The following is a 26,298-nucleotide window of genomic DNA, read 5'->3' as shown; positions in this document are numbered from 1 at the left end:
CAGATGATGGACATCTCGCTTCAGAAACAGCCTTTATTTGACTGTTTTCATGGAAAATAATCACATTCCCTGATAAAGTTGACTGTTGAACACAACAGGATGAGGCTTTTGTTGAAAACACTACTTTTGCATGTGTAGGACAAGAGATAAGAGGATATCCATTTGTCGACAAGGGGGGCGCCAGAATCGATACAAAACAAAAGTTCCTCACAGCAGCTTTAAATGTATTTTTTTAGATTAATTAATCATCAATCAGCTCAAGCTTTATTTATATTTCACCTTTCATATAAGTGGAATGCAAACATAGTGCTTTACAGAGATTGAAAACAAGAAAGAACCAACAATGAAAGAATGGAAAGACATATAAATTGATTTTAAAATAGAGACTAATGCACACCGACAGCAAAAACATATGTGTCATTAAAATAAGTTAAAGTATCAAATTAATATTAAGAATATCAATAGCTAAATAGAGTTGAAAATAAAATACAGGATAAAAATATCAATAAAACAGAGTAGATACATTACAAAATAAATGAAGAAATAAATAAATAAAATAAAATAAACAGTTAAAATTAATACAGTAAAAAAGCAACATTAAAATCAATATATAGTAAAAAAATTAACCCTCCTATTATGTTCGTTTCTCTGGAACAGCAAAAATGTTCCTGGGTCAACTTGACCCGGTGCATATTAAATTATCCCAAGAGATCCCAATAAACATTCTTTTAATCTCATTATTAACTCCATTACTAACCATCTAAATCAATGTTTAGTGCATTAGTGTTCTTTAATCCTCAAAGATCATGGTTTAATATGGATAATTCACTCATTTTTTATGAAAAAGTCATGTTAAAACTTTTTCTAATGTACATTGGAAAGACCTAAATATAAATACAGTAGTTTCACACATTTTAGATTTTTTAAATTTAATTTAACTTTTTGAATTTGTTTCACTTTATTAACAAGTTCTTTTTATATTTTTGAACTTTAAAATGGGTCAATTTGACCCGCAATAAACAGGAGGGTTAAGTAATAAAATTGTTAAACCCTACATAGAAGCCAGACTGAGTAAATATGTGGTGAACTAAGTCACTGTGATGTGATAATAATTACGATAATAATCAAAACATCAAACTCAAACTTTTACGAAACATGATCAGAGGGTCACTGATGCACCGTGGGGATGTGGTGTACGCAGGCCAAAGAAAGTCCAATTTCCATGCAAAAGTTGAGCGTCTCTTATGAATCATTTTTTTGAGGTCAAGGAACCAAACAATAAACAAAGAAAAATAATGGCTCCTGCTGCCTCTCTTGTTCTGGTAAAAAAACATAGGTCCACCCAGGTGCGAGATGGCCTATCTACCTATAACCTCAGGTACCCACAGTACTACAAAACAAACTAAATAAAAACTAAATATACAAAAAATCTAAATATACTAAACAAATGACTAGCAAAAATATATCCCCTGATCTAACCACTTATTAAATGTCAACTAAATAAACAACTAAACTAAAAAAAAATGAATAAATAGCTCCTACAAAGGCCTACATATGAAACAGTCATTAAAGTATGGTGTTTCATCCTAAATCCTCTGCTACTCTGTGATCTTTTTGACTCTAAATGTGACCATGACATGCAAAATGAACGCAAAGCTGAATTAAGGAAGACTTGAAACGAGATATCGGCTTTATCCAGAAAATACTTAAGAGGGAATACATCAGCTGAGAAGAAGAGCTCATTTTATAGACTTTTATACAATCTACAGCTTATTAGATCACATGTAGATGAAACACGCTGTGAAAAACAGAAAACAGAAAGGAAACTATTTGTAACTTGTTTGCTTATACTTTTATTTTGAGTCTGGGTTATTTCATTGTTGTTTCATTGTTCATTTAATGTACGTAAAAAAAATATATATAAAAATGCAATGTATTTGAAAGAACAGTGGTCTGGAAAGTTGAAATTGTTCCAATGCAATGAAGTAAAAAAGAAAGAAAAAGAAAACAATACAAAAGAAAAAGGGAACATACAAATATTTTATATTGAATGTAGTTGTAGAATCTTCCAAGTCTGTTTTAAGAGCAGATTTTATGGATTTTTTTTCACATCATCTCTAATTGTGCACATAATGTTTTCATCATCTAAAGCAGGGGTTCCCAAACTTTTCTGCCCCCAAAATATAGGTGCCAAAGACTCACGACCCCCCCTGTCCCTCAAAGTGATTTAATGTGGCTTCATTTAGCTGGTCTGCAGAAAATGACCCTACCTATATGAGCATGTGTCTGTGTTTCCTGTGCTGTTATGAATTAACCTGCTGCTACTAATGCTTTTGATAATTAACTGTTCACTAACCCTAAACTTAGGAGTCATCTGGAGAAAAGAAAGGCAGAAAACTCATTACATTTTCTAATTTTAAGGTTTTATTTCAAGTTTAACTATTTTTATTGGTATTTTTTTTACTATAATGGGTAGAATTTACTATTTTTGGCAACTTCAACTTTTTTTTATTGCACTTTTCAGTATTTCTTTATTACCACAACTTAACAAATTATTTATAAGTAATTCAAAACCAATAACGACAAGGAAAAAATAATAAATACAAAAAAGTACAAACATAATAATGATAATAAAGGAATAATCATAATTAACAGTACAAACAAAAAGGAAGACAAACATAAGAAAACAAGGTAAATAATTAATAATTAATAATAATAATAATATTAATAATAATAATAATAATAATAATAATAATAATAATAATAATAATAATAATACATATTTTTAGACCCTCCCTGTGGTTTCACCTCCTGAATCAAGGGGCACAACACCTGCATCCATGTAATTGTTTTGTTGATCTACCTCTTGGGAAAAATAGATAAATGGTATGTTTCTTTTGTCACAAAAATGACCAAAAAAAAGTAGCTCGAAAGAAATATAGGTAAATGCATAACCGGGTATAGCTGCATCTCCACATACTGTAGTTGATAGTCTGTTAAAGGAAAATCTTCTACTTCTTCCAAAGAGGATTTTTTACTATCTCCATTCTTAGTTTATATTTCAGAAGATTGTGAATTTGAATCTTAAAGTGGGAAACAAAAACTTACCACCTGTGTTTAATTTTCTTCTTTGAAAACCCATCCTAAATTAGATTTCTTTATTCAACTTTCATTTTTCTGTGGGTTCATTTCATTCAATTTACACTCTGTAACTTCAAAACTCTTCTTCATGTTTGATTTCTTCTGTTTTGAAAAAAAGACATCTCATGACCCCCCATTTGTGTCTCACGACCCCCCAGGGGGTCCCGATCCACACTTTGGGAACCCCTGCTCTAAAGCATGTTGTATTGTTGTTAACCATACATTTATTTTAGGTGGGCTCCGTGTCCTTGTCACATGCTTTACGGCGGTCACACGTAATATATTAAAATGACTCATATCATATTTACCTTTTGATTCCTTTTCAAATCTCAGATGTCAGCTTTTACTTTTAATTTCCAATCAGGCGGATGTGTACATTATTTTGAAAGTCCTAACCGGAAGTTGTCTGCGTCCTGTCTATCTTGACGTCAGAGGACAGCTGAGATTCCTCCTCGCAGTAAACCCGTTCATTGATCATCTTTACTGTGTTTGATGGTTAGTGTGAGGGTGTGTGTGAGGGTGTGTGCAGTCAGGACAGCAGCGTGTGTGTTTGAGTGTTTTAATCCGGTCCAGGTTTTTAATGTGTGTTAGCCAACATGTTAGGACGCAGAGTCCGGCCCGGCACGGCTCAGCATACAGATGTTCCAGAGACAGGAGACAGCGTTAGTGTGTAGTCTCAGTGGTCTCAGTGGCCTGGTGTTGTTGTTGTTGTTATTGTTGTGGTCCCGTGTGCGGTGGATCCTCGGTCCGGTCTGGGGAACATGAGTCTGAAGGACCGAGCGGCCGTCCGGCAGCAGAGCTCGGAGAATAACTCGGTCAGCAGCTCCGAGTGGGACATGGCCAACGACGTGTTCGTGTCCGTGTACGATGACCCCTCCGAGGGGGACGGGGTCTCTGCTGCCGGGGACCAGGACCCATCACAGCCCGATCTGGACCGACACCTGCCCCTCCTGCGGGGGGACTCTCACCGGTTATCCCAGGAGGAGGGTATGATGCTGGGCCTGCCTGAGGAGGAGTACCCCGGCTCATCCTTCCTGTCCATCGACCCGGACTACACCGAGAGTGACGGGAACCTGACCACCAAAAAGCGGATCCGCTCCAACAGCTCCCGGCACCGCGGGGAGGTGGTCACGGAGCTTGGACCGGAGGAGGTCCGCTGGTTCTACAAGGAGGACAAGAGGACCTGGAAGCCTTTCGTCGGACACGATTCGTTAAAAATCGAAATAGTGTACAGGAGGTTCTGCGAGCCGGATCCGGGAAGGGTCAGACAGACGGACGGCACGGAGGCCGAGGGGAAGGAGGCAGAGGAGACTGGGGCGGAGGGTCGAGGGCAGAGGGGATCCGGGTCAGAGGAGGGGAAGGAGGCAGAGGAGGTCACCGTGGAGGCGGTCTGTGTCCGAGGAGGACTGTACGAGGTGGACATCCGGGAGAAAGAGTGCTACCCGGTCTACTGGAACCGTGAGTGAGATATACACAACACACACTAATTCATACAGTACCAAGTCCTCAGACCCTCTACAAAGAGAGCAGGTCTAGACCGGACTCTATGTTCTATTATCAACAAAGACCCAACATCAAGACAGGATAAGATCCAGTCTCATCTTTTTTTTAAATTGATTTATTTATGTATAATTTTTATTTATTCACATTTAACATTATACACATGACACCAAAACAAATAAACAATAAAACACAGGGCACAATTAAATTAACAGTAACACAAAACAACAAACAAACAAAAACAAGATTAAAAAAAGGACTTATACAGTTTCCTCACACTGACAAGCTCGACCTCTATAATTTCACAATTTTTCTTCTTTAAATAAATGTTTGCTGTTAAATTAAAAAAAAAAAAAAAGATCAAAATAACAGAAAATCTTTGATCACAAATCAAATTTTGCACTACTCACTAAATGAACTCAGTGCGTTTAAATAATATCGCCCTTCATTACTCCAGTGTTTAAGTGAGGGAGGACATGTAACTTTCCAGGGTTTTAAAATAACTTTCTGAAATACAATAGAGGAAAAAAGAATAACCAAGCTTTGTGGATATCTGACTCTTACATGTGAGAGGTCTTGAAAGATGCAAATATAAATATTGAAATTAATTTCCACTCCCAAACCCTCAGACAACCAATACTCTATTTCAACCAAACCTTCTGAACTACTACAGCTCCAAAATGCATGAATCAGTGAATCTGTGAGTCTGCATTTCAGACAGTTTTCTGAAGCATTTTTGTCATCCTTTTTGATTTTATCCCTTGTACAGTAAATTCCAGTCCCATCTTACAGACAGGACTCAGTCTGATCTCATCTTAATCCACCATGAGCAGAGCACTTTGCAGCATTTAGCAAGTTACAGTGGCAAGGACAAACTTCCTTTAACAGGCAGAAACCTCCAGCAGGACCAGACTCATGTTAGACACACATCTGATGAGTCCGTGTTGGAGAGAGGGATAGAGGGAAATGAAGAGAGAGAGAGAGAGATGATGGTGGTGAGATGGATAGTAGTAGTTGTAGCAGCTGGAGTCTGGCACATCCACAACAGCAGAGATCCCAGAAGAACCTACGAGACAAGGGAGCTCAGGGACTCCAGAAAGGTCTATGGTTAGTAACTTTAATGGGACAGGAAGAGTTAAAGTAAGAGACAGGCAGAGAGAGGAGAGAGGGAAAGACAGGATCCCAGTGTGTCAGTCTAAGCCTATCGCAGCATAACAAAGAGTTGGTCCAAGCCTGATCCAGCTCTAACTATAAGCTTTATAAACAGGAAGCTTTAAGGGAAGCCTGTTTTAATGGAATTACACTTTAAATAACAACATGTGGTGGTGTCTCTCAGAACAAGACCGGATCCCTGTGATGAGGGGTCAGTGGTTCATCGACGGGACGTGGCTCCCCCTCGAGGAGGATGAGAGCGACCTCATCGAGGTGGATCACCTGGCCCGTTTCCGGGGCCAACAGATGAGGGACACCTATGAGATGGAGGTGGTGACAACCACGGTGGACAGCAAGGACTGTGAGATATACCTTGTGTGTGTTGTGTGTGTGTGTGTGTGTGTGTGTGTGTGTGTTTTGTGTGTGTGGGTGAGAGGGGGGGGGGGACTTTTCTATAGTAGACAAAGGCATAAAGGTCGGTCAGCTGATGTTATTCCAGCTGACTGCAGCTGAAGCACACCTGAGAGAAGAGGAGTGTGTGTTTAGTGTCTATCAGGACACACATACACACACACACACACACACACACACACACACACACACACACACACACACACACACACACACACACACACACACACACACACACACACACACAGTGCCAGCCCTCCTGAGGATGATAGATTAATCATTCTACAGAAAGTGTTTCTCTCTGTTAATACAGTGTGTGTTTCTGAGTTAATCACTGTGAGTGTGTGTGTGTGTGTGTGTGTGTGTGTGTGTGTGTGTGTGTGTGTGTGTGTGTGTGTGTGTGTGTGTTAATCACTTTGTGTGTCTCTTAGCCATCCACAGTCTGAAGCTGAGCAGGAGTCATGTAGACTGGCACAGCGTGGACGAGGTTTACTTGTACAGTGATGCCACCACCTCCAAGATCGCACGCACTGTCACGCAGAAACTCGGCTTCTCTAAAGGTATGATCAACAACAAACACAAACATTTACACAAACATGTACACAAACCTTAGACTGAATAAATAATGGACATAGTCTCTGTGACGTCACCCATCTCTTCCTGAAGCCCTGATTTGAAGCCAAACGTTGATTAGCAGTCTGCATGAGCCAGGTCAACACCCCAACAAAGCATTACATTTAATGGAGGTAGACCCCAACATTACAGGTGCTAAAGGCAGGATTACCTCACCTGTTAGGCTGTTTAAAGGATGGAGGACATCGTGCTTATGTGTTACCAGTTAAGATTAAATATACGAAGACAACTGATATTTAGGGATCGAACGAATCCTTTGGAAAAGTATGACAATGTCAAAATATACAGCAGATTTAGATTTAGGAGACGCAACATAATTCTTAGGTAACCTACCAGAAACACCATGAAGTGAATCCTTCCCAAACAACTTAGTTAACAAGTCCTCATCCTTCAAAGGGGGATAGGTGGTCCTCCACCTGGACCACGTTGGTGGCGGTGCTTGTTGGGCAAAGCCGCTTTCATGTTACTTATTTTATTTTTCAGGTCTTCTGCTGTGCTCTCAGAAACACCACACACATTTACCCGGTTCAAGATCTGAAGCCAGACTTTCCCTTTCTCCTTGTTTGTTATCTTTGAGGATTGACTTGCTGATAACAGCTGTTTGTTCATTCTAGATTCTTCTAATCAAATGTCCAATTCTTCTTCTTCTGAGACATTGTTTTTTCTTGATCTTCTCTCAGTCACTCCGGTACCACTCACCATGTTTATTGTTATTTATGTGTAGTAGGCATGCGCAGTTTGAATTTGTTGGATCAGGGTTTTCCAGGAGGTTCCCTGGACATATGATGTTTTGCATCAGCCTCGCTTTCATGGTGCAATTAGTTGATAGGCGCTACAGCCAAATGGGCCGTTCCATAACGCTACGTTAAGACTTATGGTCCTGTTTGTGTAATGGCTGGACGTGCATACAGGCCCAGGTTCTTTGTAGAGTGGTTTGATTGTTTGAGCATGGCAGTCCTCACCTGTCATTGTGAGTACACTGAATTCACACAGCTGTGTACACTCAGGTATAATGCCCCCCCCCCCTTCTCTCTCTCTCTCTCTCTCTCTCTCTCTCTCTCTCCTCAGCCTCCAGCAGTGGGACGCGTCTCCACCGAGGATACGTTGAGGAGGCGGCTCCTGAGGACACGCCCCCTGAAACCACGCACATTGTGTTCGTGGTGCACGGCATCGGGCAGAAGATGGACCAGGGCCGGATCATCAGGAACACCAGCATGTGAGTCGACCTTGAATAATAACGTTTGTTAATGAACACACCGCTTTAACACACGACGGGCTGTCAGTGTCAGCTATCATTTTATCCCTTTCAACATTCTGTAGTTAAGATGGAAAATAGAAACACCACTGAGCGTCTGAGCAACACATTTCACTTTAAACCTCTCAGACGGCTCAGCTGACAGGTCAAAGTAATGTGTACTTTATGTCAAACAGAATTAAAACATCACTGAAGTGCTTTGAGTTTGAGCTAACACCTCTGAGCTCAGCTAATCAGACTGATGTCAGCGAGCAACCGTATCACAAACCAGCAGAGCACTGACGTAGAGCGTGTGAATCACCACAGACCTGAGGATGAAACACTGCTGTAGAAGTAGCCCTACATTAAAAAAAGGAACTCTGAGTGAACAGACTGTTTGTTTTGTCTGCAGGATGAGAGACGCTGCGAGGAAGATGGAGGAGAAGCACTTCTCTGACCGCAGCACGGAGCACGTGGAGTTCCTCCCTGTGGAGTGGAGGTCGAAGCTCGCTCTGGATGGAGGTACGACTCAAACTCCAGCTGCTTTATATTCAGATCTATTTTCTTTAAACAGCAGACAGTGGGTCACAGTTATGTCTCTGATACGTCATCAATCAATCCATACATTTTTGAACTAATGTAGCCCCTCAATGATAGATCTGTAGTCTTTGTTGCATAGACTACATCTGAGATTCTATTTCCCATAACTTCCTGCTAACCAAACATTATCCCGCTTATTACCCGGCTACTAACTTCAGATACAAAACGTTGTTAAAAACATTGATTAAAGGTGATTTTATTGATTTAAATGATTTATGTTTACAGTTTTTAAAAATAGTCCCAGTGATTCCTCGTCAGTGATCGTTCCATGGTGATGGATTCTTCTCTGCCTGTTGCGGTGGATTGAACATGAAACTGTCCTCATTCAGCTCTCCTTCTTCTCTGAGCTCTGTGGTTCACACACCTTTAAAAAGAAACTAATGTCACAACTTTGAACCCTGCTGCTATCATCACCACCGCTCATGGTTTAACTTTCTTTGTAGAGATCACTAACCTAAAGCTTCTCTCACCTGCTCCACTCCTTCATCATATTTATGGACAGGATCCAAGATGAAAATGTCCGCAGCCTGCTGATTTAGCATGCTAACCAGAGGTGTCAAAAGTATTCACATTCATTACTCAAGTAGAAGTATAGATACTAGGGTTTAAAAAGTCTTCTGTAGAAGTTGAAGTATCAGCTCAAGCTTTTTACTCAAGTAAAAGTGTAAAAGTACTGGTTTCAAAATTACTTAAAGTATAAAAGGAAAAGTAATGTAAGGGGGTAAAAATGCCATTAAGGACAAAAGCTTAGGCTCCCCCACAGGGGCCTATAGTGCACTACCCCACCTCCCCAAAAAAAGCATGTTTCTAAAGGCCATAATGACTATAATGTTATATTAATATGTTAATGTTGAAATATTTGGGTTGCACCTGTTTCAGCCGCATTCATGCCCACTAGGGCTGTCAAAATTGTTCCAAAATGACATTCGAATATTCGCTCTAAAAAAATCCCATAGGTTCGAACCATTGGAATATCTATATTTGCGCATTATGTCAATAACAGGTGGACAAACTGATACAAGGAGAACTAATTGTATATGTATTTATAGTTCAGATTTAACATGGCTAAAACATACACATTACAAAACAAGTAAACGACCTAATGGTCTATACTGTAACACTTTTAAGACCGGAGACCTCTCGCTCGCCCCCCTCCCCTCTCTGTGCGTAATGCGCTGAGTGAGTGCTGAACAAGACTTGTGCGAGCAATTAAAGGTCCCGACTCTTGTCCCTAATATAGGCAGGCTTCATTCAGTGATTGAAGCAAATATTATTAACATTAATTGAAGTTAAAGTTAAAAATGAAAAAGTAGTCCACCTACATTCTTGGTGCTTGTATAAAAAAAGAGAGGAAAAACTGCATTTTATCCCAGGGTCACTGATTTTCGGGCTCTTTTAGTCCACTGTCAATGCAGGGTCTTAGGCCTGACAGGTTATTTGCCAAAAACACGAGACAGTCCACATGTGAACAAGACAGTCCACATGTGAAGAGGCCAGATCTCTTTTTATTCACTATGTTCCCAGCGGAGGAAAAGACTGCGTTCAGAGCGCACTGAGGATCCGGGGACGGAAAGATTTCTCTCTGCCGTCTGCTTCACGCTGTGCATGTGTGACTCCTGTGACCTGTCCCTGACCTGTCATGCAGTGCGCCCACTCGCAAAGCAACCGCTGATGTGTTTTTTTCCACAATCGAATATTAATTTTCACAATCAAATCTCCGTTTTTTTTTAATATTCGAATATATATTCGAATTTAGAATATTCGATGACAGTCCTAATGCCCACTGAAAATAAATGCATTTTTGTACAATGCAAATACAATAAGGACATATATGTGTACTACTGAGCATTAACGTGTTTCATGGAGCGGAAGATATGATGACTAGTTGCCTATAAGTAGTGTAATGGTGCAAAAAGTCAAACTTCACAGGCATGTTATCAACAGCCTTTATTGGAATGTCAATGTACATAAATGTGTTGTTTTTTTTAACGATGACAAGCTGGAATGAAACAGGAGTAACAAGGCTATTTTTAAAATGTAAGGAGTACATAAATAAAGTAAAAAGTCGCCTGAAAAATATTTACTCCAGTAAAGTATGGATACCCAAAATTTCTACTTAAGTAAGGTAAAAAGGTATTTGTACTTTGTTACTTGACACCTTTGATGCTAACATAACATGCTAATGTTTTAGCCTCATTGTTTTGATGCTAACAGAAGCTAACGGTTTCCCCTCACCTTACAGTCTATGGTGTCAACAAGCAGAAGCTAAATGTGTCTGAACTGTTTTCCGTTGATTGATTTCACATGTGTGATCAGTGTGTCTCTGGTGTTGCTCATGTTAGTGAAAGTTAATAACCGTCGTCAAGAGGTTTGGACCAATCAGAATCAAGTATCTTACACCGGGTAATAATGTTTAATAAAATCTATTGAGACATTAGTTTTGAAGGAAGCTCGCTGTCTCCTGTTGACTCACACAATGTATCCCTGTAAGCGCTCTGCAGGTGTAGATGCTCAACACATGATAACAGCAACTTTTCATTTTGCATGAAGAACTCCAGCATGCACGCGTCACTATTGCAATAACTAAAGATATATGCAGCAGCTCTGGACCTGCTTGTTTCCAGAGGTAATAAACTGGAGTCTGGAGTCAGGTGTTTTTTATTGTGCAGACTGTGATCAGTCTTTAGTTCCCAGTCTTGGATCAGTTATTAAAATAAGCTGTCTCTTCTTTGGAGTACTCATCAGGGTCATTATAAGTGGACGTGGTGTTTTGATCTGTGAGGTTGTCAGACTTTAAATGTTGTCCAGTTTACAGTTTATCAGAGGAGTAGTTGAGGAGACTCATGTCCTCCTGCAGAGTTCAGCGGGTCTTGAGGGTTAAGCAGTATATCGTCTGCATAGAGGTTGGTTTTATGATGTTTTGATTCCCCTGATGTCATCATTACATCTTAAGGTAAACAATATTTAACCATCAGTGTTGACCTGTAAACAGAAGAGTCATGGTCCTGTTCTGCGTCAGAAAGCTGCTCTGTATTATATTCATCAAATTGAATCAGGGCTGGACGACATGGTTTAAAAATATAATGTTTTTAATCTGTTTACTGTCTGCTACGTCTAATCTTAGCTCCTCTCTGTCTGCCCCGGTGCGGTGTAGTCTCAGTGTCAGACTGTGTGTCAGATGTTTGAATACACGAGTCGTGTTGCTTTGAGACTTTAAAGAAAAGAACCTCTCACAAACTCCTCACTTTAAGGACACTGGATGATCCTGCTGTGCTCACGTGTTACCTGAATGTTTCCTGAACATGTGTTTGTCTGTACGGAGATCAGAGTCACTGTTCATTTTGTTGGTTCATGTTTTTATTATCTTTTCCCTGTATCAGCGTCTGACAGCTCTGTCTGTGTGTGTGTGTGTGTGTGTATGTGTGTGTGTGCATGCGTGCGTGTGTGTGTGTGTGTCTCTCTCCTTGCAGACACAGTGGACTCCATCACTCCAGACAAAGTGCGGGGTCTCAGAGACATGTTGAACAGCAGTGCCATGGACATCATGTACTACACCAGCCCGCTCTACAGAGACGAGGTGAATCTACACCACACAACTGTACACACGGGGTTTACCTGGACAGGTGTGCTGCTAAATGATCACTGTTTCAACCTGAACCAGGATCTTTACAAGACCAGATCAGACCGTGACGAAATCAACTCATAGCCCGTCTCTGTCTGAGTGGTTTTTAGTCATTGGAAATCATCTCAGTCGGAAAAGGGTGGCTTGCCCACTCCAGGTCAGAGGAGTTTAAGTATCTCCGGAACTTGTTCACGAGTGAGGGGAAGAGGGAGCAAGAGATTGACAGACGGATCGGGGCGGCGTCTGCAGTGATGCGGACGCTGTACCGGTCTGTTGTGGTGAAGAGAGAGCTGAGCCAGAAGGCAAAGCTCTCAATTCACCGGTCAATCTATGTTCCAACCCTCACCTATGGTCACAAGCTGTGGGTAGTGACTGAAAGCACAAGATTGTGAATACAACCGGCTGAAAAGAGCTTTCTCAGCAGGGTGTCTGGGCTCAGCCTTAGAGACAGGGTCAGGAGCTCAGACATCCAGGAGAGGCTCAAAGTAGAGCCGCTGCTCCTCCAGATCAAGAGGATCCAGATGAGGTGGTTCGGGCATCTGGTCAGGATGCCTCCCGGACGTCTCCCTGGGGAGGTGTTTCGGGCATCAACATTCAATTAACTTTATTTTTAAAATCAGCAGGAAGTCAATACTTTGGTTGCAGTGATGTTAGCGGTACAAGGAGCAAAGATCTTAAGATGTTTTAAAAAAAGAAAGGCTTCAACTTTGAGTCTAAACATTTGTGACCCTGAGAGATGAAAATCTGTCACCGGGGAAGTTCTGCAAATGTCCTGTACATGCTCCAAAAATCAAAGACCCAAACGACAGACTAGCGTTGTAGTACTCGAGATTGGTCTTGGTCTCAAGACCGGTCTCGAGACCACTTAATTTAGGTCTCAGTCTCGTCTCGGAATCGAAAGCATTTGTACTCGGTCATGTCTTGGACTGGGCGGACTCCTTATTTTAAATCAAGACCGGTCGAGACCACCACTGATGCACTCTGTGTCCCTGTCATTACTGTGATAAGAGAGAATCCCCCCTCTTTCTCAAGTCAATCATTTTTTTCCCAACCTTTCTCGGTGCCACCGGTGAGTGACACGCCCCCTGCACTCATGCATTAATGAATGGAGTAGATGACAGGAGGAGAGACTGTGTGCCTGTGACCAGAGATGTCTGCTAAGTTGTTTAATTAACCCTCCTGTTATGTTCATTTCTCAAAACAAGCAATAATGTTCCTGGGTCAATTTGACCCGGGGAATATTCAATTATCCAAAAGTGTCAGAACCCCCAAAAATTCCCAATACAATCTTAATTTAAATCTACTATTTAATCAAATCAAATTTTTAACTCCATTATCAACCATTTAAATCAAGATTTAGTCCATGAGTGTTCTTTAATTCTCACAGATCATGGTTCAATGAGGATAACTCATTAAAATGAAGGTACAACTTTTTTCAATTTACACTGGAAAGCCCTACATATAAATACAATAGTTTTACATGACATAGATTTTTGGTGGTTTGGAAAGCATATATTGCCTAAAATAGACTTTAAAGGGTCAATTTGACCCACAACATAACAGGAGGGTTAATTAATAAATAGACTTTCAATAACAACTTCTGGAGGCACACTAAGAGAAGGGCCCTGCTAAATATCTGACACAAGATCACCACAGTCAACACCTATAACCCATCAGATACAAACACTACAAGTATTGCAAAATAGAAAATTTACACAACTTATGAGACAAGAAAGGCTTGACGAAATAATCCTGCTCAGCTACGACCTTGTACCTCTCCTGAGATCACAGGAAACAGAAAACACAGTTTGAACTCTAATCAAAAGCAAAAGTTAAACTAACAATGGCGAAAACAAAACTTACTGACTCGGTCTCGATCCCTAAATGTTTTGGTCTTGTCTTGGTCTCTGTGCACTCTGGTTCCGGACATGTCTTGGTCTCGGTTAATGTGGTCTTGACTACAACACTACAACAGATGAAGCAAAGCTCGACTTTCTCTTCTCCTCGTCATGTGTTTGTCTCTGCATCATGTTGACACGTTCAGCACCTCGAGCAGGAACCGTCTGTAAATCTGGGGCGGCAGTTATTTATCTCTCTCTCAGCCTGAACATGTTTTAACCTCATCTTCAAAAATGGAGGCTGACAAACAAACAGCCCCAAAACTAGCTCTGCGGGGAGCGTCCGTCCTGAACCAGGGTCTGTGTGGAATTTATAAATCCTCCATAATCTGATTTAATCCAACATGGATGCTCAGCTCTGAAACATGCTCCACTGCTCAACTCTGAAAAAACAGATTATTATTCCTTGTAACCATGCTGTGTGTGTGTGTGTGTGTGTGTGTGTGTGTGTGTGTGTGTGTGTGTGTGTGTGTGTGTGTGTGTGTGTGTGTGTGTGTGTTTGTGTGCAGATAACCCGGGGTCTGACTCTGGAGCTGAACCGGCTCTACTCGCTCTTCTGTTCGAGGAACCCGGACTTCGAGAAGCACGGGAAGGTGTCCATCGTGTCTCACTCTTTGGGCTGCGTCATCACCTTCGACATCATGACCGGCTGGGACCCGGTCCGCTTTCATCATCAGGAGGCGCCCGACCCCGAAGAAACCAAGGCCCGCTGGCCCAGTGAGCAGGAGCGCCACCTGCAGGAGGAGCTGAGGCTCACACACCTCAGGTGAGAGACCGGAGCAGGAGATGATTCTTTGTCCTGTTGTCTCTTTTGTCTCTGGTGTCTCTGTTGTCTCTGTTGTCTCTGGTGTCTCTGTTGTCTCTGGTATCTCTGTTGTCTCTGTTGTCTCTGTTGTCTCTGGTGTCTCTGTTGTCTCTGGTGTCTCTGTTGTCTCTGGTATCTCTGTTGTCTCTGTTGTCTCTGTTGTCTCTGGTGTCTCTGTTGTCTCTGGTGTCTCTGTTGTCTCTGGTGTCTCTGTTGTCTCTGGTGTCTCTGTTGTCTCTGGTGTCTCTGTTGTCTCTGTTGTCTCTTGTGTTTCTGGTGTCTCTGTTATTTCTGTTGTTTCTGGTGTTTCTGGTGTCTCTGTTGTCTCTGTTGTCTCTGGTGTCTCTTTTGTCTCTGGTGTCTCTGGTGTCTCTGTTGTCTCTGTTGTCTCTTGTGTTTCTGGTGTCTCTGTTGTCTCTGTTGTTTCTGGTGTTTCTGGTGTCTCTGTTGTCTCTGTTGTCTCTGGTGTCTCTTTTGTCTCTGTTGTCTCTGTTGTCTCTGTTGTCTCTGTTGTCTCTTGTGTTTCTGGTGTCTCTGTTGTCTCTGTTGTTTCTGGTGTTTCTGGTGTCTCTGTTGTCTCTGTTGTCTCTGGTGTCTCTTTTGTCTCTGGTGTCTCTGTTGTCTCTGTTGTCTCTGGTGTTTCTGGTGTTTCTGGTGTCTCTGGTGTCTCTGGTGTCTCTGGTGTCTCTGGTGTCTCTGGTGTTTTTGGTGTCTCTGGTGTCTCTGGTGTCTCTAGTGTCTCTGTTGTCTCTGGTGTTTCTGGTGTTTCTGGTGTCTCTGGTGTCCCTGGTGTCTCCGGTGTCTCCGGTGTCTCTGGTGTTTTTGGTGTCTCTGGTGTCTCTGGTGTCTCTTGTGTCTCTGTTGCCTCTGGTGTTTCTGGTGTCTCTGGTGTTTCTGGTGTTTCTGGTGTCTCTGGTGTTTCTGGTGTCTCTGGTGTCTCTGGTGTTTCTGGTGTCTCTAGTGTCTCTGGTGTCTCTGTTGTCTGTTGTCTCTGCGTCAGAGCAGGTTTTTACTCCTGAACCACTCTCACATCAAACATCAGATTTAATCCTTCCTGTCGGTGGATTATCTGAGCATGCAGAGTCACTGGAAGGTAAGATGAGACACAATGAACCCTGTGTTGCAGAGAAGCTTTCTGATCCACTCCACTCTCTGTGGATGTCACAGTGGGGGTTGGTAGTTGGTAATTTTTGGTAAGACATCAACTGAATTTACTGAACCTCATGTCTGACTGAGAGTCCGGTGCTTCACTATCTGACTGATGCTGCTCTATGAACATTGCCCTTAACTGAGGAAGATATCAAAAAAGACTCCTCACAACTGAACTTCACGGGTGATGTTTACATTTATCTAAACAACTGCCGCCAGGATGAAAGCCTATAAAAGTACAGATGAATAAATGTGTTGGTCTGGTCGGGTCAACAACGCTGCAGTTTGAGGGATGTAGGGTCTGAAACTCTTCCTCATCAGAGCAAAGGTGACTGATATCATTCATGCAGACTAAATATGAACCTTCACCTCACCTTACCTCAGACCACTTTATCACCAGACTGTCCGAATAAAATTGTCCGGCTCTGAAAACAGAGACGTTATTACTAAGCTAGCATAATATGGTTAGCTAGCTGTGTCAACAAGTTAGCACTGGAGTTGTTTACATCAGTCCACACACACCGACATCAACCAAAAATACATGAATTAAAATACTCTGTGTTTACTTCAACTTACCGTTAATGAAATGTTCAACGCTCAAAGACTTGTGGACTTTGATCCTTGTTTTGTTCCCTCAGCAGGGACAGCAGAACCCGGGCTCGTCTCCTTGTGTTTAAACACGTAGTTGGCAGCAGAGTCGGCTCATTTCCCCCTTAGCATGTAGGAAGGCTTTCTTGCCCTCAAGGGGGGCGGGTCCACAAGAGTGTGATGTCACGTGAAAGTTAGGATTTAAGTTATAAATAAACGAGTCTGGGTCCCCTGATCCTTTTGATAGTGGGACATTTTATCCTGAAGTGCAATTACGGCACAGAGAGGCCCACTGGAATTATCTCAAGCTTTATCACCACCGGATCATCTCATCAGGACTTACGCACGAAAGCAATGATCTGACCATGACGTGACGAAGAGAATGATGACGTTTGCACTTGTACAGAATATGAAAATAAGAAAGACTTGCTAACACCTTTAAAACTGTACATGTTGAATTTTGATCACCCGGAAAATGAGCGGTTTACCTGCTCAGACCACGCCTTTAAAGTCTGATTAAATCATCTGAGGAATCTGAGTTTCTATTTGATTAAAAAAGTAATCTGAACTAATCTGAACTAATGTTGTTCACATTGAATTCACCATGAACTGACTCTGAACTGTTTGGTATGGCTCCCTGCAGGCTGAGGGATCTGGAGGATCAGTTCCAGGGTCTGCAGACTTCCTCCTGTGTTGCAGTGCCAGCTCTCAAGTTTAAGGTAAACTCACATTCAGTTTTCACTCAGTGACTCCTTGTTCAACATCTACTATTATAGGTAGAGATGTTTCTATTCCGTACCTACCTTTACTGCAGACAAAGTTTCCACTCAGTGATAACACTTTCAGACATGCAGCTGACTCATTTTCCAGACGTCCGGTTCACTTGACTCTTTCTCAGTTTACTTAGTTTGTTGAAGATTTAGATAAAACAGTTTGTGTGCAAACATTTGAGATAAACACGAGGTGCTGAAAGAAAGGACGAGCGCTCAGTGAGGAAAACCACCCCATTACACCCTCTACTGATGAGTTTAGTATCCTACCCCATGGCTCCTTATGGCCCCATAAGCCTGAGAGAGAAAGGACAGATGGGCAGCGAGAGCTAGCACATCACTGGGGTTATCAAGTGGGCTCCTCTCTTCACTGATGTTTCCTTTAGTTCGGCCCATGACACCTCGGCTAACTCTGGCATCCCAGACCAACCCCCCTCCATGCCAGCTCCCACTGTCCATCATATCCACCAGCAGAACACCCCACTTTAATAACCCAACCCATACAGTACTGCCATGTTCAACGGACCCACGCTCCGTACATGCAAGCTCCAGGAAGTGACAACACCAAGCTACCTCTAGCACCTGGACCCTCGCAGCCCCCAACACACAACAAGAAGAAGAGTCTGCAGCTAGATGTTAGACGACAGAGGAGGCAGAGCCAAGATGAGATGCTGGTCTAGGCTATAACTCATCCCTGCCAGTCTAGGCTGTGGGCTCTACCTCCCCCCTACTGAATATTTCCTTATCACTTTTTTGTCCCCCAACTGATATTACTCATCCAGATCCACTGACTAGTTTTAACTGCTTCGTCTGACGTTTTCTTTACTGTCTTTCACAGACTCGTGCTTTTCATACAATGACATTGTAACACAAAGTGCTGTACATAAAAACAAACAAACAAATAAAATAAATAAATAAATAAATAGATAAATAAAAAGTGACTTAACTTTGAACTGGATAATAAGTAAATAATAAATAAATAAATAAAAATGAAATGAAATAAAATAAAATAAAATAAATGCAAGTGACAACAATTTGAACTAGATAATAAATAAATAAATAAATAAATAAATAAATAAATAAATAAATAAATAAATACATACACACATACATACATACATACATACATACATACATACATACATACATACATACATACATACATACATACATACATACATACATACATACGCACACTGTTATAAGAATAAAACTCAGTTAAAAGCAAGACTAAAAAGGTCGGTTTTGAGTTTGTTTATGTTGATGCAGCCCTCAAATCTTCAAGTAGGGTGTTCCACAGACCTGAGGGCCGTCATGATAAAAAGCTGCCTCACCATGGGTCTTTGTTCTAGCTTATGGTACAATTTAAAAGTCCACTACCCGAAGACCTGAGGGCTCTCACTGGCTCATCTCCCAGTAGTGAGAGTTGATCGTGCTACAAACCCTCTCCATAAAGATGTTAAAATGTGGAATTCACAGGTTTTTGAAGAGAATCAGATTATTGTCATAAACCTGCCTGTAAACGCTCATGGGATCCTCAGTAGCCGACCAATGAGCCGCTCTGTTACAGTCCGACGTGTTCACTCCGCCCCCTGCAGGTTGAGAACTTCTTCTGCATGGGCTCTCCTCTGGCTGTGTTCCTCGCTTTGAGAGGGATCAGACCCGGAAACAACGGCGTGCAGGACCACATCCTCCCCACGTCCATCTGCAAACGCCTCTTCAACATCTTCCACCCCACAGACCCCGTGGTGAGACGCACAACACACACACACACACACACACACACACACACACACACACACACACACACACACATACACAGATACAGTGACTGTGGATGCTACACAAATCTCTGGTGCTGACTTTTTATCCCTCATTATATAATAAAATGTGCTCAGTGATGTAAACTGTCAAGAAACCATCTGATCACATGTGCGTGTGTGTGTGTGTGTGTGTGTGTGTGTGTGTGTGTGTGTGTTCCAGGCATACAGACTGGAGCCTCTGATCTTGAAGCACTACAGTAACGTCTCTCCAGTTCAGATCCACTGGTAAGACACAACATGAACAGAAACATGTGTCTGAAAACATTGTCTGGTTTTGGTAAAGCTGCTTAAAACTACACATTGTCAACATTGCATGATACTGCAGGGACTCGGGCTCTCTGTCTTAACTCTACGTGACATTTCCCACATATACCTACACCTTTAAAACAATACATCAGGCCAGTGTCATCAATTTCTCTCCCTCTGTCTGCCTCTTTCACTTCACTTTCATCAGCCTTTAAAAAAAAAAGAGAGAGACAGAGATGCAGACGCCCACAGAGGGACGAAGAGCTGGCTCTCAATGCTCCTCAACCTGTATGCAGATAAATCAACCTTTACTGAGAAGACTAGTACTTAGATCCATACTAAGTAAGGGGTAATGTATGGTCACCTGCTAACCATACATTATCCCGTTTATTACCCATCTACTAACTTAAGATACAAACACGTATTTAAAATCATTGATTAAAATATTATTTTATTGATTTAAATGATTTATCTTTACAGTTTTTAAAAATAGTCCCAGTGATTCCTCATCAGTGATCGTTCCATGGTGATGGATTCTTCTCTGCCTGTTGTGGTGGATTGAACATGAAACTGTCCTCATTCAGCTCTCCTTCTTCTCTGAGCTCTGCGGTTCACACACCTTTAAAAAGAAACTAACGTCACAACTTTGAACCCTGCTGCTATCATCACCACCACTCATGGTTTAACTTTCTTTGGAGAGATCTCTAACTTAAAGTTTCTCTCACCTGCTCCGCTCCTTCATCATATTGATGGACAGGATCCAAGATGAAAATGTCTGCAGCCTGCTGATTTAACATGCTAACTGAAGCTAACGGTTTAGCTACATTGTTCACCGATGTTAATGGAAGCTAACAGTTTAATAATAATAATAATAATAATAATACATTTTATTTATAAAGTGCTTTAAAAGTTTCTCCAAGACACTTTACACGAAATAAATGATACAATAGATATGCAAAAGTTGTAATTAGAGTAGATAAATAAAAACATGGGTACAAAAGGACAGAGACATGTTTAAAATCAGTTATACGTTAAAAGCCTTTCTAAATAGGCGGGTTTTGAGTCTGGATTTGAATGTGGTGAGTGAGGGAGAGAGGTTTAGCCACATTGTTTACAAATATGATGCTAATGGAAGCTAACGGTTTTACCTCACCTTACAGTCTATGGTGTCAACAAGCAGTAGCTAAATGTGTCTGAAATCATTTCTGTGGATTGATTTGACATGACGTGTGATCAGTTTGTCTCTGGTGTTACTCTTGTTAGTGAAAGTTAATATAAATACACACACACATATATATATATATATATATATATATATATATATATATATATACATACGTGTTTTTTTTTATTGTGCAAGAATAACAAGCAAACAAGGCAAGAATATGGAAAACAAACAGAAAACAGACAAGCAAAGAAATGATAGTAATAATAATAATAATAATAATAATGATAAGAGGAAAAAATAGCTAAAAACAAAAACAAAACAAAACAAGAAGCCAAACAAAGAAAAACAATTGATGTTTATAAAAAATAGAGCAGAAATAACCTATAAAAAGTAAGCAATGAAAGAGGGCGAAAATACATAATAATAATAGTAATAATAATCAGAAAGTAAATAAATATATTATATCCATGGTGATTATGAAACTGATATAGCTGAATGACAAAATAATAATAATAATAAAAATTGGAAAATAAATAAATATCTTATATCTGCTGTTGATCTTGTCACTGAAAGTTAATTACTGTCATCAAGGGGTTTTGACCAATCAGAATCAAGCATCTTACACAACCAGAAGATCAGTAAGAGAGCCGGGTAATAATGTTGAATATTAGCTTAATCTGCGTCTCGTTCGGTCAGACTCCGTTGTCTGTTTTTTGACGTGTAAATTAATTCAAACTTACAAAAATGACTACAGAGGTCACTGAAGTTCATTCATATTTCTCGTTGAGTCTATTCCAAATAATGTCCCTACACACAGGTCTCCTACCTGCTAGTTGTCTTATAATGTTCCCGTAAACCTGTCAGTGCTGTGAATGCTAACACTAACACATGTGTATAACTTGAAATATGTCTTCATATATCCCACCATGTTTCAGTATTTCTGATCTTATTGTTCATGATAGTTCTTAGTTCTTAACCCTAACCCTTAGGTCTTTAGTTCTTAACAATGAGGCTTTAATATAACCCCCCTGTGATAGGTTTGAGACCCAGGATGTGATGTGTTGTCATGTGTTCTGCAGGTACAACACCACGAGCCCGACTCCATACGATCAGATCAGACCCACGCTGCTCAACCTCCCCAAAGAGACGGCCTCGGTGTCCGACTCAGAGAGCATCCCCAGCCCCTGCACCTCCCCCCCTCAGGCCCGACGGCACTACGGAGAGTCCATCACCAACCTGGGCAAGGCCAGCATCATGGGTGAGGGACTGCATGCAGGAGGACACAACAGAAGTGGTGTTGTTTGTGTCATTGTTTTAAAAAGTGGAAACAGTTTAAACAAACGTGGTTGATATCGGAGCAGGAATCTGACAGGAGCTTTTGGATGTGAGGCAGGACTGAAGACTGAAGTGTAAGCAGACAGTCGGAGGGATTATTTCAGTGTGTGGAGGGTCAGCATTTCAAAATGTGAGCGCTGAATCAATAAGTCTTGGCCCACTCTCTAGAATAAACACGGGACATAAAGCTCAGAGGAAATCAAACTCTCAGTGAGTCCTGATCCGAGCTCAGAGGAACCGGAGCTGCTGGCTCTGCTCATATTGCAGCAAGGCAAGCAGTGTTTAGTGAGCGTGCTCCAAACAGATCAATAGAAGCAATTAGCTGCTGTCTGCAGGACGGACGGTCTGTTATTCTCCTTTATGCATCAGATGTTCAACAGAAAGAATAGGTCACAATAAACAGATGATGGACGTTTCATTATCAGTCAATCTTTATTTGTAGAGCGCCAAATCACAACAAACGTTATCTCTAGAGGTCGAGACCACTCTATGTCAAATTATGAACAGAGACCCAACACCAAGACAGGGTAGGACTCAGTCTTATCTCACCTTAATCCACCATTACCCCTTTTCGACTGAGTCAGTTTCAGGGCCGGTTCGGAGCCGGCGCTCAATTGAGAACCGTTTTTTTCGTGTTTCGACTGCTACCTCTTTTCGACCAATGCGAACCGGGTTGTATTTCCAGGCTGGTGCTCGCGCTGGTTCAGAGCTGGTTGAACTCGCGAACCAGCGTGGCACCCGTTTGTTTTTCCGCCTGCTCGAGCCCGTGGAAGAGGCACGTCATGACGTCGGATTTACGTGACTGCTTTTCCCAGCAGTGCTAGCGCAAACTTTCCCTCACAACAACAACGATGGAGGACAACGGCAGCTTGTCTCCTCGGCCGACCACTGCTCTGCCTTAGAATCCGTTAGTCTCTTTTATTTTTTCACTGCAGGACAATGGAGGAAACACGTTGGGCTTGTGTTTTTGATCACGGCAGCCCTGCCTCCCATCCCTCACCCCTGACATGAGCAGTTCGCGGTTCCAGACCAGCAAAGAGTTGGAGCCGCTCTTGAACCGCTTTTCCCGGCCGGGAGCCGGTTCACTCGCAGTCCAAACACGAAAATTGGATCTCAACTGAGCGCCGGCTCCGAACTGGCCCTGAAACTGCCTCGGTTGAAAAGGGGTATGCGAGTGAACCGGCTCCCGGCTGGGCAAACCGGTTCCAGAGCGGCTCCAACTTTTTGCATGTCTAGAACCGCGAACCTCTTACGTCAGGGGCGAGGGGCGGGGTTGCCGTGATCAAAAACACATACCAAACGTGTTTCCTCCATTGTCCTGCAGCGAAAAAATAAAAGAGACTAATGGATTCCAAGGCAAAGCAGTGGTCGGTCGAGGAGACAAGATGCTGTTGTCTGCCATCGTTGTTGTTGTGAGGGAAAGTTCACACTAGCACTGCTCGGAAAAGCGGTCATGTAAATCTGATGTCATGACGTGCCTCTTCCATAAGCTCGAGTGGCTGGAAAGACAAACGGGTGCCATGTAGGTTCGCGAGTTTAACCAGTTCAGAACCAGTGCGAGCACCAGCCCGGAAACACAACCCGTCTCATGTTGGTCGAAAAAAGGAACATTAGCATTGCACCTCGCAGTATTTAGCTAGTTACAGCGGCGAGGAAAAACTTCCTTTAACAGGCAGAAACCTCGAGCAGAACCAGACTCATGTTAGACACACATCTGCTGAGACCAAGTTGAAGAGAGGGATAGAGGGAGATGAAGAGAGAGAGGGAGCGGTGATAGTGATGAGAAGAGTAGTAGTAGCTGTATCAGCTGGAGTCTGGAACGCCCACAGCAGGAGGAACCTACGAGACAAGGGAGCTCAGGGACTCCAGAAAGGTCCCTGGTTAGTATCTTTAATGGGACAGGTAGAGTTAAAGTGAGTGATGAGGGGTTAGGGGGAAGGGGGTGTTAGAGTTTCATTTTTCAGAAACTCAACAGATCACTGCACTACTTCCTGGTTCTGATCCAAGATGTGCTGACCAGCTCCAGACTGTACTGATCTCTAAACCAGAACCTGAACTCAGCACTCCTGGTTCTCTACACCTCCCCTCAAAGTCCTCTCATGCTCAGTCTTCATGTCATATCCCTGACTTCTTAGTGTCCTATATGCTAGGAGGTGAGGTTAGAAAAGCTGCAGGTCAAGACTTCTTCACCGGCTTTATTTTGAATCTGAATCCGAGTCCTCCTCTCTCGCACACGCTCAGATCAGACGTGACGTGAAATCTGTTTTTGACTCTCTGTTCTGGTGACGTTTTGATCCCTTCAGGTGCGGCGAGCATCGGAAAGGGAATAGGAGGCATCCTGTTTTCCCGCTTCTCCCGGTCCAGTGGTCAGGTGGGTGGCGTGGAGGAGGAGCCGTCAGACTGTGAGGGCGGAGCCTCTGAAGTGGAGAATGTGGCAGCAGGAGAGGAAGGAGCCGTGGAGGGGGAGTGCGAGGAGAAAGAGAAACAGGAGAAGGAGGAGAGAAGGGAGGTGGAGTCTGCCATGTCCCAGTCCACCTCAGCCGTCATGGACAACACCAGCTGTGAGTACCTTTACCTGAGACTGAACCCTAAACCATATCCAGGACATGTATCATACTGAAAGTTATTTTATTACCCAGCTCTCTTACTGATTTTCTGGTTGTGTGAGATGCTTGACTCTAATTGGTCGAAACCCCTTGACAACAGTTATTAACTTTCACTAACATGAGCAACACCAGAGACAAACTGATCACACGTCATGTCAAATCAATCCACAGAAAAGAGTTCAGACACATTTAGCTTCTGCTTGTTGACACCATAGACCGTAAGGTGAGGTGAAACCGTTAGCTTCCATTAGTATCAAAACGATGTGGCTAAAACGTTAGCTTCCGTTAGCATTAAAAAAATGTAGCTAAAACGTTTGCTTCAGTTAGTAATTAAAGAATGTGACTAAAACGTTAGCTTCAGTTAGCATCTAAACAATGTGACTAAAACGTTAGCTTCCGTTAGCAATTAAACAATGTAACTAAAACGTTAGCCTCAGTTAGCATCTAAACAATGTGACTAAAACGTTAGCTTCCGTTAGCAATTAAACAATGTGACTAAAACGTTAGCTTCAGTTAGCAATTAAAGAATGAGACTAAAACGTTAGCTTCAGTTAGCAATTAAACAAGGTGGCTAAAATGTTAGCTTCAGTTAGCAACTAAACAATGTAACTAAAATGTTAGCCTCAATTAGCATCTAAAAAATGTGGCTAAAACGTTAGCTTCAGTTAGCATACTGAATCAGCAGGCTACAGACGTTTTCATCTTGGATCCTGTTCATCAATATGATGGAGCGGATCAGGTGAGAGAAACTTTAGGTTAGCGATCTCTACAAAGAAATTGAGCGTTGGTGATGATAGCAGCAGGGTTCAAAGTTCAGATATTTGCCTCGTTCATTACCTCCCTCTTTTACCAACGTGTTTGTACTTTAAGTACGTAGCCGGGTAATGAGCGGGGTCTTGTCTCCTTCCTGATAACCATACGTTGTCCCTTACTTAGGACCTCGATCAACACAGAGAACCTGATCACGTGTCCTCTTGTCTTTCAGTGGAGCTGGAGAAACGCATCGACTTCGAGCTGAGGGAGGGTATGGTGGAGAGCCGCTATTGGTCAGCAGTGACGTCACACACAGCCTATTGGTGCTCCTACGACGTGGCTCTGTTCCTGCTCACCTTCATGTACCGACCACAGGAACCTGCTGAGCCTGCAGAGGACAGCACTGAGACGTCATAACAGGAGGGGACACGTGAACATGAGACGGACACGTCTCAACACGGAGGGACACGTTAGAGCAGCAGACATAAAGACAGAAAAGACACAGGGAGGCGTGTTAGAGTTAGAGAAGACTTTTACTGATGGAAGAAAAGACACGTCATAGCATGTCATGACATGTTGAGACAACGGTACGGTGGCTGGGAAGTGCAACGCAAAATTACAAAGGATGAAACACTTTTACAGAGTTAGGAGAAAAATTTACATTTTATGAAACAAAAGGTCATGAAACACTTTTACCAAGAACAAAACTAATTTACATTTAAGAAAACAAATTTACAAAATCAGAAACACTTTTAAAGATGGAACATTTTTACCTGAAACAAATTTACAAAAGACAGATTCTGATGAAAAAGGAACGTACCAAATGCAGGAAGTGATCAAATGAGCGGTTTGTTTTGGCAGAGA

General features: G+C 42.1%; 1 protein-coding gene across 1 annotated transcript; it reads left to right on the top strand.

Annotated features, from left to right (window-relative positions):
- The first annotated feature begins 3,774 nt into the window (after positions 1-3,774).
- ddhd1b (DDHD domain containing 1b) lies at positions 3,775-26,049 on the top strand. Its single transcript, XM_034699523.1, has 13 exons — positions 3,775-4,599; positions 5,978-6,154; positions 6,636-6,764; positions 7,906-8,053; positions 8,484-8,593; positions 12,142-12,248; positions 14,701-14,957; positions 17,377-17,452; positions 19,102-19,251; positions 19,487-19,551; positions 21,820-21,998; positions 24,379-24,636; positions 25,667-26,049. Exons 1-13 carry the CDS (start codon positions 3,903-3,905, stop codon positions 25,849-25,851), a joined length of 2,538 nt encoding a protein of 845 aa, XP_034555414.1. The 5' UTR covers positions 3,775-3,902; the 3' UTR covers positions 25,852-26,049.
- The last annotated feature ends 249 nt before the right edge of the window (positions 26,050-26,298 follow it).

This window comes from Notolabrus celidotus, chromosome 13, assembly GCF_009762535.1.
Source record: "Notolabrus celidotus isolate fNotCel1 chromosome 13, fNotCel1.pri, whole genome shotgun sequence".
Classification (NCBI taxonomy): Eukaryota; Metazoa; Chordata; class Actinopteri; order Labriformes; family Labridae; genus Notolabrus; species Notolabrus celidotus.
Note: the sequence above shows the minus strand (reverse complement) of the source record. Positions and strands in the feature narration are given on the sequence as shown.

Coding starts and splice junctions, on each gene's coding strand:
- ddhd1b (XM_034699523.1), top strand. CDS start 3,903: ATGAGTCTGAAGGACCGAGCGGCCGTCCGGCAGCAGAGCTCGGAGAAT. Junction 4,600..5,977: donor CTACCCGGTCTACTGGAACC/GTGAGTGAGATA, acceptor GGTGTCTCTCAG/AACAAGACCGGATCCCTGTG. Junction 21,999..24,378: donor GGGCAAGGCCAGCATCATGG/GTGAGGGACTGC, acceptor TGATCCCTTCAG/GTGCGGCGAGCATCGGAAAG.